The sequence below is a fragment of the Cottoperca gobio genome, chromosome 6 (genome assembly GCF_900634415.1).
Source record: "Cottoperca gobio chromosome 6, fCotGob3.1, whole genome shotgun sequence".
NCBI classification, from domain to species: domain Eukaryota; kingdom Metazoa; phylum Chordata; class Actinopteri; order Perciformes; family Bovichtidae; genus Cottoperca; species Cottoperca gobio.
Genome location: NC_041360.1, coordinates 17,316,161 through 17,333,573, shown reverse-complemented (window position 1 = coordinate 17,333,573; position 17,413 = coordinate 17,316,161). Strand labels below are relative to the sequence as shown.

Below are 17,413 nucleotides of genomic sequence, written 5' to 3'. Positions count from 1 at the left end.
CATACATCCTTTATCTTCAGTAGCGATGTGCTATGGTAAGATCTGCTCATGTGGGGAATCCATCACTGTCATGTCTGTTGATAATATGCACTCTTCCACCTATAGGTCTAATGAAATAACCTGCGGGTCTAAACAAATCAGCATCTCTGTCACTGTCACAGGGAGTTTTAATTTCTGAACTGCTCACGGAGCAGATCACATGTGCTTTTTGAAGGTCTTACTGAAGGAGAAAAGCATAGGAGCAAATGTAAAACAAGCATAGGCATGTCAACTAGGAAAGAATGATTTGACATTTTGGGAAATGCAAAGAAAATATCTCGAAGAGAGTTAGACGAAGAGATGGACACCACAGCCAGAAGACAGTTAGCTTAGCATAGTATAAGGACAGGAAACACGGGGGGGTGGGGGGGAAACAGCTAGCTTGAATCTGTTTCCACACAAAATCCACTTGCCAGTACCTCTGTTTAGACAGAAAGCAAGTTTTTGTCTTGCATAATTTGTGCAAATTTCATATTCAGCCATTAACCATTAGCCTTAATCTAGCTAGCAACGTACACGCTAACCTCATGCATTTCCAAAAAAGTAAACAAACATAGGTAAGTGTTTTGATAATCTTGTAAACTGCTTCAAAGGTGATTCAATTACTGGAGATCTACCACTTCCAAGTACTAATAGGTTCTAATTTGAAAGGCCACTATGACATCTAACCCAAGTTACAGTCGTAGTACAACCATCTATCTTTCTTCCGTGTCCCCCTCTCAGAGTGAAGAATGGGCTTATCTGTTGCCCTGCCGGCCCTGCTGCTGGTTCTGGGCTTTACCACTAATGTATGGAGTCTGAACCCGGATGACCCTAATGTCTGCAGCCACTGGGAGAGGTGAGCATTATCTACATGTGTTTACCACAATTTCAGATTTGAAAGATGAACTGCTGTTGTGAAGCAGTCCCAGCAGTCCCAGTCCTTGACTGAAATTGTCAATCGTGGAACTTTTTCAGTGTACTTGCTACAAGCTCTCTTAACTAAAGTTTCAGATCTATTCTTAAAGTCCATACAGCATTATCGATCTCACATAGCTCATGTCGCCAAGCTCTGAGAGATGGGAGGAGTTGCAGCTTCAAATGAAATACGCAGAGAAATTGATCAGTGTACTCGCATCCCAATCAATCACAACAACCATGGCGCCTGAATAATTATTAGTTGTGCTGGGCAGTGTCACTTATGAGAAATAAGCAGGAATAATTTCTGTACTCGATGGAAAGGGGAGGAAAGAAAGCTCTGAAGATATATTATCTGGATTATTGCCTGACCAAGGTGAGTGTACTTAGGGATGGTGGTTCCACCTTGTTGGCATCGAAATGAATTCCCTAAGTGGGTTGTGTTCATGGCTTTGAGGTCCTCCAATATCCTCAGACTGCCTCCGGCTGCATATATCACGAACATGAATCACCTAAAAGCTCCTTTCAAGTCCTTTCTTTACATATCAAAGCTATTGTATTACTTTCACTGGAACTGTATCCATTGACAGGACCTGTGTGCTGTTATTGTTTTTTTCTTCTTCTACTAACATCTCCAAGAAGCATGACGATCTATGTACCCAGCAGCATTTACTATGACTGCAGCAGTGTCTGATGGAGGAATTATTCAGATCCTCTACTAAAGTAAAATTACCAGTACAGCAAATACCCTTAAAGTCCAGGTACAGAAGCATTATCAGCAACACGTACTTAAAGCAAGAACGTAAAAGTACTTTTTTACTTGCATAAAAATGGTTCCTGGGACTGATATGTTCTTATAAATATTATGTTATTAGATTGTTGATATTGATATATCATGTTTAAGCAGAATTCTACTGTCGAGGTTAAACTAGTTAATAGTTTAGTCAAGTGGTTCCAAACCCAGGGATCGGGCCCCCGCCAAAGAAACAGGACACATCTGAGGGGTCTTGAGATGATTAATGAAAAAACACAATTCTGTTTTTTGTAATACTATCTTATCCTTGTTTTTTTAATGGGAAATATTGGATACTTTTACTTATTTGGGCCAAAAACAATGATTTAATTGAAAGCATCTGAGAAGTTAGAGGCGATTGTCTCTTTGGTTGAACTGCTATAAAAACTAACAGACATCTGAATCACAGCTGGTCACCACTGGTTTAATGTTTAACAATTCAGTGTATTTTTATAACTTAATAGAAAATATAACTGTTAGATAAATGTAGTGGAGTAAAAATCATAATTTCCCTTCTGATGTGTAGTAGAGCTGAAGTATAAAGTAGCATAAAATGGAAATATTTAAATAAAGTAAAATGATCTCAAAATGATTTCTTTACCACGGGTATCTTTACATTTCTGTCTTTTAGCTACGCTGTGACCGTCCAGGAGTCCTACGCTCCACCCATTTGACCAGATCTACTACACCAGATGCACAGACATCCTCAACTGGTTTAAATGCACAAGGCACAGGTATGTTTTGGAGGAGACTCCTTATTTGTCCCCATATTTGTGTCATGAATGACTCACCCTTTAAAGTCCCCCAAAATACGAGCCAAGCCAGTGAAGGCCACAGTAAATGTCCTTGTTAAAGTGGCTGTCAGTGAAGTGCTCCGAGCCGCAGCCACTGACTGTAATCATCTCTCAGTTAATGTTTTAATTAATCCATTAAGATTTATAATGAGCATCCAACTAAATAAGTACTCAGTCACCTCTCAAATACTGACTTTTATATAGCTGGTATTTCATACAAATGTTTTTTTTTTTTTTCTCTTTGTCCTTTAAAAACGTGTCAATAACAACTAACATTTGTGGTACAGCTTACCTTTTTAACTTCTATATGTTTTCCTGCCCTTCACAAAGGGTCACTCTTTACGTCACGTAGCTGTCTCTGTGTGTCCGTTTTTCCAGGATCAGCTATAAGACGGCTTACCGACGGGGAGTAAGGACCATGTATAGGCGCCGCTCGCAGTGTTGCCCTGGTTACTTTGAGAGCGGAGACTTGTGTGTTCGTGAGTATCCTCATCCTTTTTTTCTTCTTTCAGTCCTTTGTCCTCGATGTTGACATGTAAGGTTATGTCTGCGAGACGTTTAGAGAACAGGAGTAAATATTAGGATGGATCATTACTGTACTCCCCACTAGGACGCCGTCGGCCCTCCACCTCTGTCACCTCCACTCCTGTCTGATCTTCCTTATCAGGAACACACAACCAACATCTCCTCTGTTATCATACCACCATCCATGTGAATGTACACAGTTCAAGGTGATTGAGCATGATTTAACATGAAGGCACAGTAGTATGCTCTCTGCTTTACTCTTCCAATATGAGTTATTTAATCGAAGTTGTATAACAATGAGAAAAATTAACGATCCAAGAGGTTCCTGGTTACAAACTCACTAGGTAAAGCACTCCTCATAAAACCACACCGCAATTGAATAACATAAAAAGAGCAGAAGCCATGAAAATTGGACTACAGCTATGTGCTGATTACAATCCTTCACTGTCGTTTTTATAGCTTCATTAATGGTCATTCTATTTTTATTCACACACATCAAACTGAATATCTTTGCATGTTGGCCAAATAAAGACAGAACATATAGCTTCTGAGAGTTATGTTTTTGATATTCTCGCCTTACCTAATGTTTTATTCCCTTTAAATAAGATTAGAATCTCACTTTAATATTTTTCTTAGATTTTTCACATCATGAGGGAGTTACTGATACAGTGACTGCAGCCATGTGGGTATGCTCTTTGACCACAGCTGAGCTTGTCTTGTCTAGGCCTTACCAGCCTCAGGGCAGCAAAGCACCGGGAAGCCAGCCAACTGAATAAGAGCCTGGATGATTATCTGGGGGTCTTGAGGAGGGAGGCGCAGATCGATCAATAATGTATTCATTAACCATTTGACTGACAATCGAGCTATTTGTTCATTAAGTCTTTTCGGGATGTTAACCAGGTGAATCTACCAATGTAGTAGGTGCCTCTCTCAAATATAGCCCACACGTTGTATGAACAAAAGGATTTATTTGGATATTATGTCAGGCTGAGAGTGAAAACCGCCACTCCCCCCCCTTTAACCCTCTTTTAGGTGAAGTGGGGAGACTGAGTTGATAGGGGCCAAGAGGGCAGTTTTGCTTTCTGCTGCCTTTGCAAACTGTTTCTCCCCTTTTAATCCTAGCAGTCTCACTACCAGGATTAAGAGATTTGTATTCCCCGAGCTGTTTTGCATGCAGTGACAAAAGGGGGCATTGTAGAGTAAATCGACCCAAAATTAACTCAAGTCGTCTATTCCAGGACACTTTGTTGTTTACTGAATGTAAAATACCCTCTCCCTCTTGTGTATTGTTAGTTTACTGTAGCTTTTTCCATGAAGCCTATTTCATTAAAAGTCTGAAATGCTTCAAGAGTGTTTGCTTTTTAATCCGGCCTGTTTTTATTATCATATGGCACTACATCAACACTTACATTAGCTGCAATGAGAGGCGGCTAAACGAATCTGAAGATGTGAAGACCTTCATGACACAAACGCACACAAGGAAAACACTTCTGACATCAAATAAGCAAAATGATCTTTAAGGATGTTTGTTGTTCTGTTTCACTCTGTTTTGGAAATAATTGTCTAATTTTCTCAAAGCTCTCCACGTTAAGTTAAACTTTGATTAGTTTTTCATTAATTAGTGCTTGAAGTTTTCAACTCTAGATCTTTATTAATTCTGTGACCTTTGATCTAACGTAAGTCATTACCTTAATCTGTAACTAGCCTATGTAGAGGATGTGAGGGAACTCATTTCCCTCCTAATAAGCATGATTATTACAGTTGTGCATGAGGGGAACTCGCTAATGACAACAGCTCGTAATATCTTCAGAGGCTGACAGGCTCTGCGGGGCTATGAGTCCCTCTTTTTGCAGATCATTTAGGTCAGATGACGCCTGCGTGACTCTTGCCTGTCCAGTGATGCAGTATAATTCTAAAAGTGATTTTGGTGGCAGAATTAGTTGGGTCCTGATAAAGTTTCAGGCAGCTATTTGGGTTTTGATGATCGGGAAGATGATGAGATTTTTCTCCAGAAAGAGATTCTGTGCCTTTGATTTCATTTTCATTTTTGGCTTTGTTGCATTTTTTTTTAATGCTTCAAAGACACCGTTTTAATATGAATCATCTCTGTGCTAGATTGAGGCATGGGGAAGAAGCTTTTGAGGGAGTTGTTTGATATGTTCTGTAGGCATATCTCTAAGATTGATTTATCCATCAGCTTCATCATAATGTTCCACATTTTGTCCACTTCATTTTCACTACCGGTGGTACTACAAAAGTCATAAACACACAGAATTGTCCTGATAGGTCTTTTTTTTACCTGACTGCAGCTCAACTCTCTAAAACAGGGAAGGTAACACACAGACTAAAAATATATCAGACATTTTAAAACATTGTAGTTTGACTGGGCAAGAATATTACATTTATTAACACTGAATGACAATCACCTATTAGCTCCATTGTTCCCTGTTCTGATAACACCTCTGCATAATGAGTTAGATTAGCCTTTTATCTAGATGAAAGACTCAATTTTCCAACAGATTCCTTAGACATGAGTTAAGCAGAGTGATTCATGAATTTCAATTAAAATGAAAGACCTACCTCCTCCTACTTTATTATGCCATCCCTTCAGAACACCGGTTCAGATCTCAGGAGAAGGGTGTGCTTTATCCTTTCTCCCATATTTAAAACTTAATTTCCATATTCCTTTTTTTATTTTTATTTAAAGGATGTGAGACATTTGCATTTCACTGTTCTCACTGATCAGAATTTGCTGATTGAAAGTAAACGAAATCAAGTCATCATGGTGACATTGAATTTGTCTCCTCTTCTCTTTGAATACTCTGCATACAGTGGACTCATTGATTACAGGTAGTCGATCTCACACCTTCGTCAGCACAAATGTTCAAGCTCTTTTCCCTTTTCTTTTTCGCCGGCTTACTGTAATTAGACAGTTTTCTTCCAGAGTACCGATGCTCAGAAATTATCTTTCAATCTCTGGTTTACCGTTTTTTGCCTTGGGAGCATTTCTGCGATTAGCATCGGCTCGTGGGTGTTTGGGATTCACTCCTCTTTCTCTTCTCCCGCTGCATCTCTCCCGCTGGCGGTGGATCCTAATCGATGGCTGATTGAGTGATAATCTATAGTAGCACTGTTCAGGCCTGCTGCCAGCTCTCTTCTGACCTCTCTGCCTTCAGGATGAGTGCCATAGTGTTGCACACAGAACTGCAAAAGCGCCTCAGGGCGTATGTTTAAAAAAAAAAAAAGTCGTTCCTGTGGTCCTTTTTTCACTTCTGATCATAAGACAAGAACAAATAAAGAACTAAAGAAGCTTGAATGAAGTGTTGGATGAGGTCTAATCAGTTAAGGCGATGGCATGTCTGTTCTGCTGCCCTTGGATTGTGTATCATCTCTCCACCAGCCGTGTTGGTGGACTGCTGATTCACATCAGGCGGGGTTTCTCTCTCGTCGTATTGGCCTGACTGTCTCATTTCTCAGATAAGAGCCTGTCTGTCTTAACCCTGCTGGCCAGATGACCTTGGCTGCCACATATTTATTCATACTAAGTGGCCTATTTTTGTGATACTTCTCCTTTTTTGGCTTCACACAAAAATGGCACTGTGGCAAAAAAAAACCCTCCATGTAGGCCACTTGATTATCCAGCTGAACCAAACCTCTAACTCTTGTGAACATGCTCCCAGGAATACTAATGCCCACCCAATCAATCGGGCGCCGTGTTGCTCAATATGAATGATCCAAAAAACTGCACACTTAGTAAACACTGAGGTGCCTGGACCTGCTATATTAAAGCATAACTAAATGACAGAGCACTGGCTGATCAAATTAGAGGGGATTTACAGCATGTTCCTTCATGGCTCAGCCTACCGATAACGGCTCATTGTTGAAAGTAAAGCTATGTGATAAACAGAGAAGTTAACCAAGGACTCAATCTCCTAAGAAATCATTTAACCCAGTGTCAAGTAGTGGAGATGGATGTTGAAAATGAGTACCATAGCTAAGATTTACTCCCCTGGTGGTATTAGGGAGATATTGAGTGTTCAATTTTATGGGCCATTTTCTTTCAGCTGTTATCTTGGTGGTTTTCATTATGCTGTTTATTGGTGGTTTAATGATGTTTTACACTCTTCGCGTGTGTGTGTTGTGTGTGTGTGTGTGTGTGTGTGTGTGTGTGTGTGTGTGTGTGTGTGTGTGTGTGTGTGTGTGTGTGTTGTGTGTGTGATGTGTTAACTCAATTATAAACTACACTGATGAGGAATTGTCTCTGTGTGTCTCAGCTCTGTGTACAGAGGAGTGTGTCCATGGTCGCTGTGTATCTCCTGATACCTGCCAGTGTGAGCCTGGATGGGGCGGACTGGACTGCTCTAGTGGTGAGTGCACTTTACTCCTAAACCCACAATTAGACACTTAGACTCATTTTTATTCCTGAATGGCTTTCCCAGCAAATTAGTCCATACAAATTTGCTGTGAATCCTTCAACTGTTTTGCCTCAATGTATGTCCATCTCAAAGCTGCTCAGCTTTCTATCCTCTCTTCTTAGCAAACACAGCTAATGGAACAGGTAAGCCACAATGCATTCATTTTCATTTGCTGGAAGTAGAAGTGATTTGCTTGATGAGTATAGCGGATGGATGGGTGGTTGCATCCCCCTGTGTCTACCAAGCTCTCTGTTATGGTCTTAATCATGATTAGACTGGTGCCTATGACTTGTTCAGTGGAATGAAGAATCAATGCCAAGCTGAAGCAAACCATTGTTGGCCTTTCTGTTTACTGGGGTTTCCTCCCAGATCCCGGAGCTGGTGTCCGGGAGGGATGGGAGGGTGGAGTCAGGCATATCCATCCTGCAATCAACTAAATGCTGTAGCGTCACTGAGGCCAGAGAGGAGGAAACAATCTATTTACTCCTTTGTGATATTTATGTCTGCAGAGAAATGGTGAACGTGCATACAGGAGGCTGTTATTCCCAGGTCAGGGTAAAGATAGCAGTGACCCAGTCAATATTTCTGATCCCAAATTCCTAACTCCAGATGTCTGCTCCCAGTAACATTTTACTGTTATTACCTATTGCATATTTAGGAATGAGTAATAGGAGCTAAAATCATATTGGTACTGTTATTGTAAAGATCTATGAGTTTTCATTAGCAAAAGAGCCATTCCCTGATTAGCAACTGAGTGTAAATCAGCTGCTCTCGCTGCAGCGCCGGCCCATTGGCGGTGGATTCATGGGCATAAATGACAAGCCTGAGCTGTTTGCTGCTGCTCATTCCTACAGACTGGTGAGAGTCCAACAAGGAGGATGCGATGTTCAGGGCCCCCAGGGACTCTTGTCCCACTGTTGGTTGGTTAGGATTGCAGCCTTGTGTGCCTTTCAGCCTGCAGGTGCTGGGCTAATCCACCTTATTATAACAGACTTGATGATTGAGACAGAGGCATTATTCATAACTTTAGATTTCCATACTAGGCATGATTCCAGGCTTTTTCATTTACGAGCTTTCATCTGTAGAAATGAGGAATGCGTGCCAATTTTTAAATTAAATCTGCCCTCTTTTTTCCTTCGTGTAAATGGTTCAGCGTGTTTTTTTTGTCTTTCACGGTAAATTTGATGTGAGCTTTAGTAGTCTTCGCGTTACTGGATCTCGCCATCATATTATGGCTCACGTGGCCTGAAAAGTACACATTAACATCTATTCAGAATTCACAGTCAATGCCACGGTTTATTTGCTGTTTATTTTACAGCTCTTATGTTTGAGTTGAGGTATTGGTGTTCACATAAAAGCCAATTCCCCGATACGATAGTTAGTGAGAGGGCAGAATGAGCCGGTCACGTGATGAAGGATGTGTGAATGTGATGAAAAGTGTGTCGCCCAGGATGGATATGAAGAGCTGCCGTGGGATGCTGAGCGGCCTAAAGCTGAAGTGACAGCCTTTCAGCCAGTGATCTGGAGCCGCATCAAAGGCTTGGACCTCGTTTCTGGAGCAGCACCCACCAGAAAGCAGTATATGGGTCAGGTGGTGAAAATAAAGAGTCGGACTGTTTGTGGCCAGAAAAGAGAAGGCGATAAGGTGGGAGAGAGTCAGTGAGAAGCGGCGATGAAGGCTAAAGGAAGATTTCACTTGTTTTTCACCCGCTGGTGTTCACTCGCTGTAGCCAGAAAACATTTCATCCTCTTCCCCTGCCTGAGGCACAAGTCCCACTGAGCCCAGACCCGCCTCGTGACCTGCCTGGAGTCCTGGGGTGTCTTACACTCATGTCAAGGACACACTGGTAGATGTGGACCACAGATACAAAAGGCAAAACAATATGTTTGCTGCTGGCTTTTGTTTGAAAATGTTGTCTCGTCCTACATCTATCACACGTGGATTTAGAGCATTCTGAGTTGAGGTTGTGTTTTCCCAAAAGAGTGATGAATGATTAATTGTTGTTGTTGTTGTTGGTTGTTGTGATCCCTCTAATGCCTGTGTGTTGTTTTTTTAGGAAACGTGGTCTTGAACATATTTCTCTGATCACATGAATATATATATATTTTTACTGTTTGATTAAGCAGCTCGGGGCATTAAAGCAGTGTGGTGACATGTACCTGTTAATGTTTGTTGTGTCTGTTTTTCTCTGTTGTGCTGGTGTTTTCTGTTGCTTTGCCTTCTTCTCTTTTTATATTGAAATGCGCTGTGTTCGTCTTCTCTGTGCCGCTGTGTATACTTTGTTTTGTCAGTAGGGTTTCTCATCAAAAGCAACACTGTTCTTAACAGGATTTTCACCATGTAAATAAATAAATAAAATATTAGACTAGAATAAAACAGGGTAAGCAGACATTTTTGCAAAGGCAATTCAGATATATGGAGCTCTGCTTATGGGACTGAACAATAAGTCTTCAGTTATTTGATTCTACTGAAGTATAGTACGAGGTTTTGCCAAAGTATTTATATTATTGGTAGTAGTTTGCAACAAATATAGTATGTTTCTGTACAAAGAACAGCACAATATGAGATGAAATTGGAAATCAAATCTTTATTGAATGAAAACCTTATAACATTCTTTTCCAGAATCTTATGAGTTTCTTGGGTTTAAAAGTAGACTTTCTTTTTCTAAATTTGCAGAGCAATGACCCAGTAGCTCTGCCTCCTTCGCTGTGTACTTTTCAACACTTTTTTGAGTTCACTTGACGAGTGAGTCACACAGGGTCACTATACATATGCTACAGTAATTACATCTTTCAAATAAGTATGTACAAGGTATATTTAGCTTTGACTGCCATCACTTCTAAAATATTAGGTGCAATGAAGCACTATCATTGATTTAATGTGCTTCAATAATGATATGTTCCCAGTGCTGAGGAAGAAGAAATCATCTGCATAAATATGGAGCGTTTAGTGTTTCTCCTCTCTGCCTTCTTGGAGTTTGCCTTTCCTTGGAAATGCGTGGAAATGTTCTCCCACTTGTGCAGAGATTCGAAAAATCAATGCTACCAAGATAGGTGTCTGAAAAGTCCAAGGAGTAGTTTAGCTTTGTTAACCACAAAGCATCCTTTGTGCTCTAAGAAGAAATCTATCATACTTAATAGTCAAATCTAATGTGGCTGGTCAGCCGTGGTCCGTGAGGTAACATATTCCTCCCTAATGTATTCAAATGGGAAGGCAGCCACTGCTGCGGGTGCTATTCACATGGTTAATTGATGAATGTGGCCTATGAATTCTTGTTTATGGGATATTGCACCAGACAGGGGGGGTACATGCTACTTATTTTATGTTAATTGTAAACTAACCAGGAAGATTATTCATTATTAAGGTTTTAAATCAGTGATTTGTTTTATTAGATATTGAACTAATTGTGTTGAAGTAAGAATGTGGGCAGGGTCAAGCAGATGTGACAGATATTTCCTTTAGCTTCATTAGATTATTTCATTGCAGATGACATTGTCCCAACCAGATGAGATGCAATATGAAAGATCAACAAGATCAAAAACCGTGAAAGTAAAGTTTGGCTTGGCACCCGTCGACCACATTTACACATTATTCTCAAAAGTGCATCTGAGCCAGATGGTTCCTCTCCCGTCTCACAGCAGCAGGACATTGACATGTATCGCTGTCAAAGACCAAGAGACTGTGAATTACACTGAATGGGACACAGATTTACTGTGGTTCCATACATCACTCCAAATGTCTCTGTACTTTTCTCTCACAACTTCTCTCTTCATTAATCTTACAGAAAGATAATTCAATATGTGTGTGTGTGTGTGTGTGTGTGTGTGTGTGTGTGTGTGTGTGTGTGTGTGTGCCTTTTGAATGTGTATAAAAGTAACAAGTCATTTTTCTTTGAGATGATGACGCCAGATTAACAAAAAAAAAAACCCTGAAAAGTGAGATTTGATTTCCACTCCACCTTTTTATAAAAAGAAGTCTAACTCAATTGAATTCCTCATTATACAACCATGTAAAGATAAAAATGGGAGAACTATAAATATTCTAACTGTATCATTCTGAAAGGGTTTCCTTGCTGCATGTAACAGTCGATGCCGCCTGCCTCAGTCGTTTTCATAGATCAAAGCGCCCAGGCAACTGTATTTCTCAAGAGGGCAGAAGACAGACCGATCTATAGTGCCTCATGGAACACAGTTACTGTGTGTGTGTGTGTGTGTGTGTGTGTGTGTCGGTTTATCCATGAAGCCCTCCTGCGTTGACAGAGTTTTTGTATAGTACACGGGGATCCTGGGGTGTGTTGCAGCCTTTTGTATACTGCCAGAGTTATTCATTTCTCCACAGCTCAGAGTTAATTCTCCATCGAGATATCACGTCTTTTCTGATTCCTTATTGTACTGATGACCTGGAGCAGTTTTTATTTAATTCAAACTAGGGGTGTTGCGATATGCCGTTATTGACAATAACCGTGATATTTAAATAATGAAATATGTAATATCAACTATTGTGTAATTAATCCACCGCCTCGCTTGGTCCCCCTCCTCCAACGTCCCACACACACAAGTTAGTGTCATTTGTTTGCCAAAAAAGAGACAAAATGCACAATAAACAAAGTTAAAGATGAATTTGACTTATTACTTATTTAAATGGTGAAAGTCCTGTTGAGAACATCACTTATTATTTCAATGTAAATATGATCCAGGAAATCACATCAAGAGTAACAGCTGTTTATACTCTTGAGACAGGATTTTACATCTCTACCAAATACTTTACTCAGACATCTCTTTGAACCTTGTTGGTTCGCGTTGGTTATGTGCAGTTTAGATACAGACACGGATGATTGTTGTGAAATACGTAGATCAGATTGAACTGTGTGGATGTTCCTGCTGAGGCTCCGACAGAGCATGTTTCAGGATGTGTCTTGGACAGCATGTCTCTCAGATCTTTACTCGCATGTCTCTTAGTCACTCATGTGAATTATTTGTGGTGTAAATCACTGTGCTGTGACTGCAGCTGACTGATGGTGAGTCCATCGAATTAATTGTGGCACACGCACTGCAGCTGACAGTCGCCTTTACTGCTGAAGACCGACACACACACACACACACACACACACACACACACACACACACACACACACACACACACACACACACACACAAACTTTGACCACAAGTTAAATATTCTCACTTAAAGCGACAACCACAATCTTTTGAAGAGCTTTCACATTAAAACTATTCATCAACTGGTTTGACACACACACATACATGTCTTTATAACATTTTCTGTACATGTAAGCCTCATTGGCTGTGTATGCAGATTGACTTTGCTCGGCACTGAAGATTTTTTTGTACCATCCCATTAAGCAGGATTTATTGTTCCCCAAGAGCTCGCTGCTCCATTACCTTTGGGAGAATGCCTAAAATGTGTGAGTGTGAGTGTGAGTGTGAGTGTGAGTGTGAGTGTGAGTGTGAGTGTGTGTGTGTGTGTGGTAGGTGAGTACGCTTTCTCTTCATGCACAAAAAGCCGGTGGATATCACGGCATATCGTGTGATGGTTAGTTTGATACGATAATTTTGAATGGAGCAGATACAGCATCCAGTCCCACTGGTCATTATCACGGTGATGCTTATTAGTCAGTAAGAGAGTGAAGAGCTTCTGGAACACACTATCCAGCTCTGGGAGTCTGCATAGATGGCTTGATTTAATAAGGACATTAAAAAGCCTTATCTCCTGTCCTTAAGAGAAGGTCAGCGTGTCTAAAATAGCTGAAATGCTATGATAACAGTTTAGAGAGATAAGATATCTCCTGAATACTAATGCAGAACAAAGCTGCTTGAAGCTCATTTCACAGTTTATAAGTCACACTTGATTTTGTGGTCCATTGCCGTGTTTATGAAGTTTGTTAGCAAAAGATTCAATTGATTTTTATTGATCATTGCTTTTGATGACCTTCTCATAGTTCAGTGAGTGGTAGATATAATTCCACAAACCTGATTTAGACTGCCATGGTGTTAAAATGCTGCTTTGTTGTGTTCCCATGAAGTCTCTCCAGCAGTGCCAAATATTCTCCTTTCAGTCTTCAATGGTATAATCTTTTTTATTTTAACAAGTGAAGCTTGGCTCGTGACCCTTTTTAAAGCAAAGCTGTTTCTCTTTGGACGTTTTTAGAGGTCTGAAGAGGTAAAAGTACTCACTAGCGTACAAGGAAAAGAGAAAGATTGGAGAAGAGTCTTCTGTTTTACTTTATTACTCTTCTCACAGCCACTCAGATTTCTCTTGCGACCCCTTAGATGAGTTCCGAGCCCCAGGTTGGAAACTGCTGATCTAGACCAGTGGACCCCAACCTTTTTGGCTTGTCACCCCCTAAAAAAACAATGTCTACTTGTGACCCCTCACAAATGAGAGTGTGATTTCTTTTATCCTTGTTTAGTTTGAACCATTAAAGAAACGGCAGAAACACTTAAAGGTCACCCCATAATTAACAAAAGATTAGAGAAAAGCCTGAAAGAAATGCACAGAATATTGTGTATATTGTTTCTGCTTTAATATCCTGTTAATCATTTAGTGACCCCTCAGATTGAATTTGCAACCCCTTATGGCGACATCCTCACGCTTATACTGTATGAGACTTCTACGTCTCACACAGTATTTTATTTGCAAACTATTTGTTCTAGATTCCCGTATCATCTTTCAGAAACTTGGCTTCATGAGCTTTTTTGGTCAGAATATTAGCTTGAGGTGTAACTCTGTTCTCAGGTATCATCACATTCCTTTGGGAGCTATGTTGCAGTGTCCTTGGTTTGCTTTGGGAGTGGGAGCATATTAGCAGTCTTTCTCAGATCCTCTGGTGCACCTGCAATCTCCTGATGTTTAACCCTGGACTTCATTGGAGTGTTGCAGTGATTACAGGCCGTCCTGAGGGACATCGATTGTCCTGCTCCTCCTAGGCAAGCCCCACACAATGCTGACGAATGAACTTGTGGCCCTGCCAAGTCCAATTAACTGTCAGTGCCGCATCGACGAGCTCCTCCGTTTGTTGAGAGTGAAGAAAAACAAACTTTTAATCAAATTTGCCTCTAGGCCCTAGGGTATTTGGGGTTGTATTTTGCATTCCACTGTGTTCTGCCTCGCCTGCAGTCGGGCTACTCTCTCAGAAGGTTATATTGCATGTTGTTTGTGTGAGATAGCAGAATGCCTGCACCTTACTTTAATGGCAGACCTATCGCTCCACTGTCTGTGACTGATGAATCAGCCAGCTCTAGCATCTAAATATTATACAGAAAAAGACTAGGAAGCTAGGTCAACTCATATAAAATTTATTTGCACACACTGGCATTGTGTTTTTTTGTTTAAAAAAAAATTAAAGTCATTGTTTTAGTCTCAGCAGATCACAGTAGAGTATGTTTGATGTGATTTTACAGCATGTTGTCATGTTTTGTCCATGAGCCCAGACTGTGTCTAGAATGTCTATAAGCACCTTTAAATAGTTGATCAATATAAACTCAGGTTACGATCTTGATGAAATTTTTCTTGTGAAAGCATTAACGTCCTCAAATACCCACTGCTAATTCTACCAAGGTCGAGATAAACAAATCTACTCTCCTCTTCTCTGATTAGAGTAAAGCAGACATTAAAAGCCCAGAAATTCAATTAAATTGGTGGCTTTTTCCACAGAGGAAAAAAGGAAAAGGACAAAATACGAAGAGACTCTATCTCATAGCTAGGTTGTACTAAGTGGAACAAAGAGATGTAGCTTGGGATCTAAACAACGACAAAAGGGCATCTGGATGATAAGGATCAAAGGAAATTTTTAGAGCAAATGCAATCATTACCAGACACAATGAAGCATTCATGAGGATCCAATCTGTGTTGAGAAGAAAGTCCAAACTTAGTTGTAAGCTGAAGAAAAAACACAATAAAAAACAAGGTCAGGGCCACTGGAGTTGTGTTTTTGCACGGAGCAGCCGAACATGTGTCGTCGACCAATGTAATATTAAGTCTGAGCAGAAAAGCAGACCTATAGGAGTTCATCGTGTCCTGTTGTGTGCACTTCATTAAGACCCTTCAATTCAATTTAGATGGATAAAAGACAGAAAATGCTGACATACTGGTTCAAGCACCCGCATCCTCAAAGTGATGAATCCCTCCTGAGAAATTAAATTTGCAAGGAAACTTGACACCGTGCGATTCTCTCAGCCTCACACTTTAGACATTAGCTTGTATTATGATTCTGGGACCCACTTCTATTCCAGGCAAAGGCATACTGTTGTATGAATGACAAAATCGCCCTCAGCCACAGAACAAAAAGAGGGTTAAGGTCCATGGATCGATATCACTGGTCCTTGCTTTGACGTTTTGGAAGGACATTTGTGTCTCTTCTATCATCTGTCTCCTCTTAAACTAGACAACTTCAGCTTAATCAAAAGTGACCAGTGATTAAATCTATAGTTGCGCTTGTTTTACATTTTTTAAACGTTGTTCCGTCACTCACAGTAAACGTCATGTGGACTGAGACTCAGGATTTATGCAACATGATGACAGGTGCTGGAACCTCCTGCTCTCCCCAGATGGCTCGATTCATTTCTTAGTTGCCTCTCTAATGTTCGTATCTTTCTCCCTCCCTCGCTCTCTCTCCTTTTGTCACACTTTGTCACACACACACACACACACTCACGCGCACACACACACGCACGCACGCAATACTCCCTTCGTTGATGTTGTATACTTTTCACTTCACTTTGACTTTGAGAATCGGGGAGAATAATTCATGGGCCTAGCAAGTTTCAGAGACTGAAAGAACAACACTGCTTTCAGAGCAGTTCATTTGAGATGAACTGCTGGAACTCCAGGATTTCTCCAAAGAGTCGACATTATCCTGGAGAGATGATGGTATAAAGGAAAAACCCTTAATCTACAGTTTTTCTGTGTTAATCAAAGGCTAGAGATGTTTTCCTGTTTCTGTCCTTTCATATTGTACCCGCTCCATCCACTGCCGCTGCGCTTCATACCTAATTGAGCATTACGCACTGCTGTGGTTTCAAACGTTTATTTTTCAGATATTTGAATATTTCACAGGATCCAGTGCTAATTCAGTAGGCTATTAAACACACTGCTATACCACATGTCACCCATTTTTATATAACTATGAATCCAGAAGGAGTTTGTTGAAAGTAAATGATACATTTCTGGTATTGTTTGGCTTCTTTATTGACAGTTTAGAACATTTAAATGCACAGTGTTAAGGTATATGATTGCACAGATGAGAAGATTGAGGCCAGTAAAAGTCTTCGCTTTGTAACTTTGCTCGTACAATATGACCAGTCTGTTGGCATGCTGGTGGTCAGGCAAGTAGAAACTCCAAAGATTTATGGCTTCATGATGAGCATTTGCATAATGTGAGATCATTAAAAAGCAATTATCCTTGTGTTTGTGTGCGTTTTTGTATTGTTGGGATTAATTTGGTAGGTGGATGTGAGCACTGATTGTCCGACTTTGAACTAAATCATGTTTGTGTTTACAGTGAGGGACGGATCCATATACTGTGGCATGTTAGACACATAAAATCGTTCACTTGAGTAAACAACTGACAAGCGCTGTTTGCTTACGCTCCACAGAAAGAGATGATCAAATGTGTACGAACAGAACAAATAATAACTTCCATCACATTTGCATTCATACACCTCTCTGTGTTGGTTGATTTTTAGTGCTCTTTGACTCCGATTGTATTCCTTTTATAACTTACTGCATAGGTACAGCTTAAGGGCATGTACAGTAAATAATGAAATGGACAGCTACAAGGGAAACATTATTTACAACCTTCAAATTGTTGTTGTTTTTATTGACTGGTGTGCTTTGTAGATGAATGCAGGGAGGCATGTACGCTTACCTTTACATGTTTTCTTTAACTCTGATTTACTGTCAGATTTTAACTTAAGTTTAGTTTTAGTTTGTT

The 17,413-nt window shown here is 40.3% G+C and overlaps 1 protein-coding gene across 1 annotated transcript in view; it reads left to right on the top strand.

Moving 5' to 3' along the window:
- The first annotated feature begins 770 nt into the window (after nucleotides 1-770).
- The window catches only part of megf11 (multiple EGF-like-domains 11), a 49,314-nt gene continuing 32,671 nt past the window's right edge, over nucleotides 771-17,413 (top strand). The window contains 5 exon segments of the mRNA XM_029433359.1: nucleotides 771-877; nucleotides 2,361-2,391; nucleotides 2,393-2,463; nucleotides 2,902-3,002; nucleotides 7,323-7,415. Coding sequence (XP_029289219.1) covers nucleotides 771-877; nucleotides 2,361-2,391; nucleotides 2,393-2,463; nucleotides 2,902-3,002; nucleotides 7,323-7,415 — 403 coding nt within the window.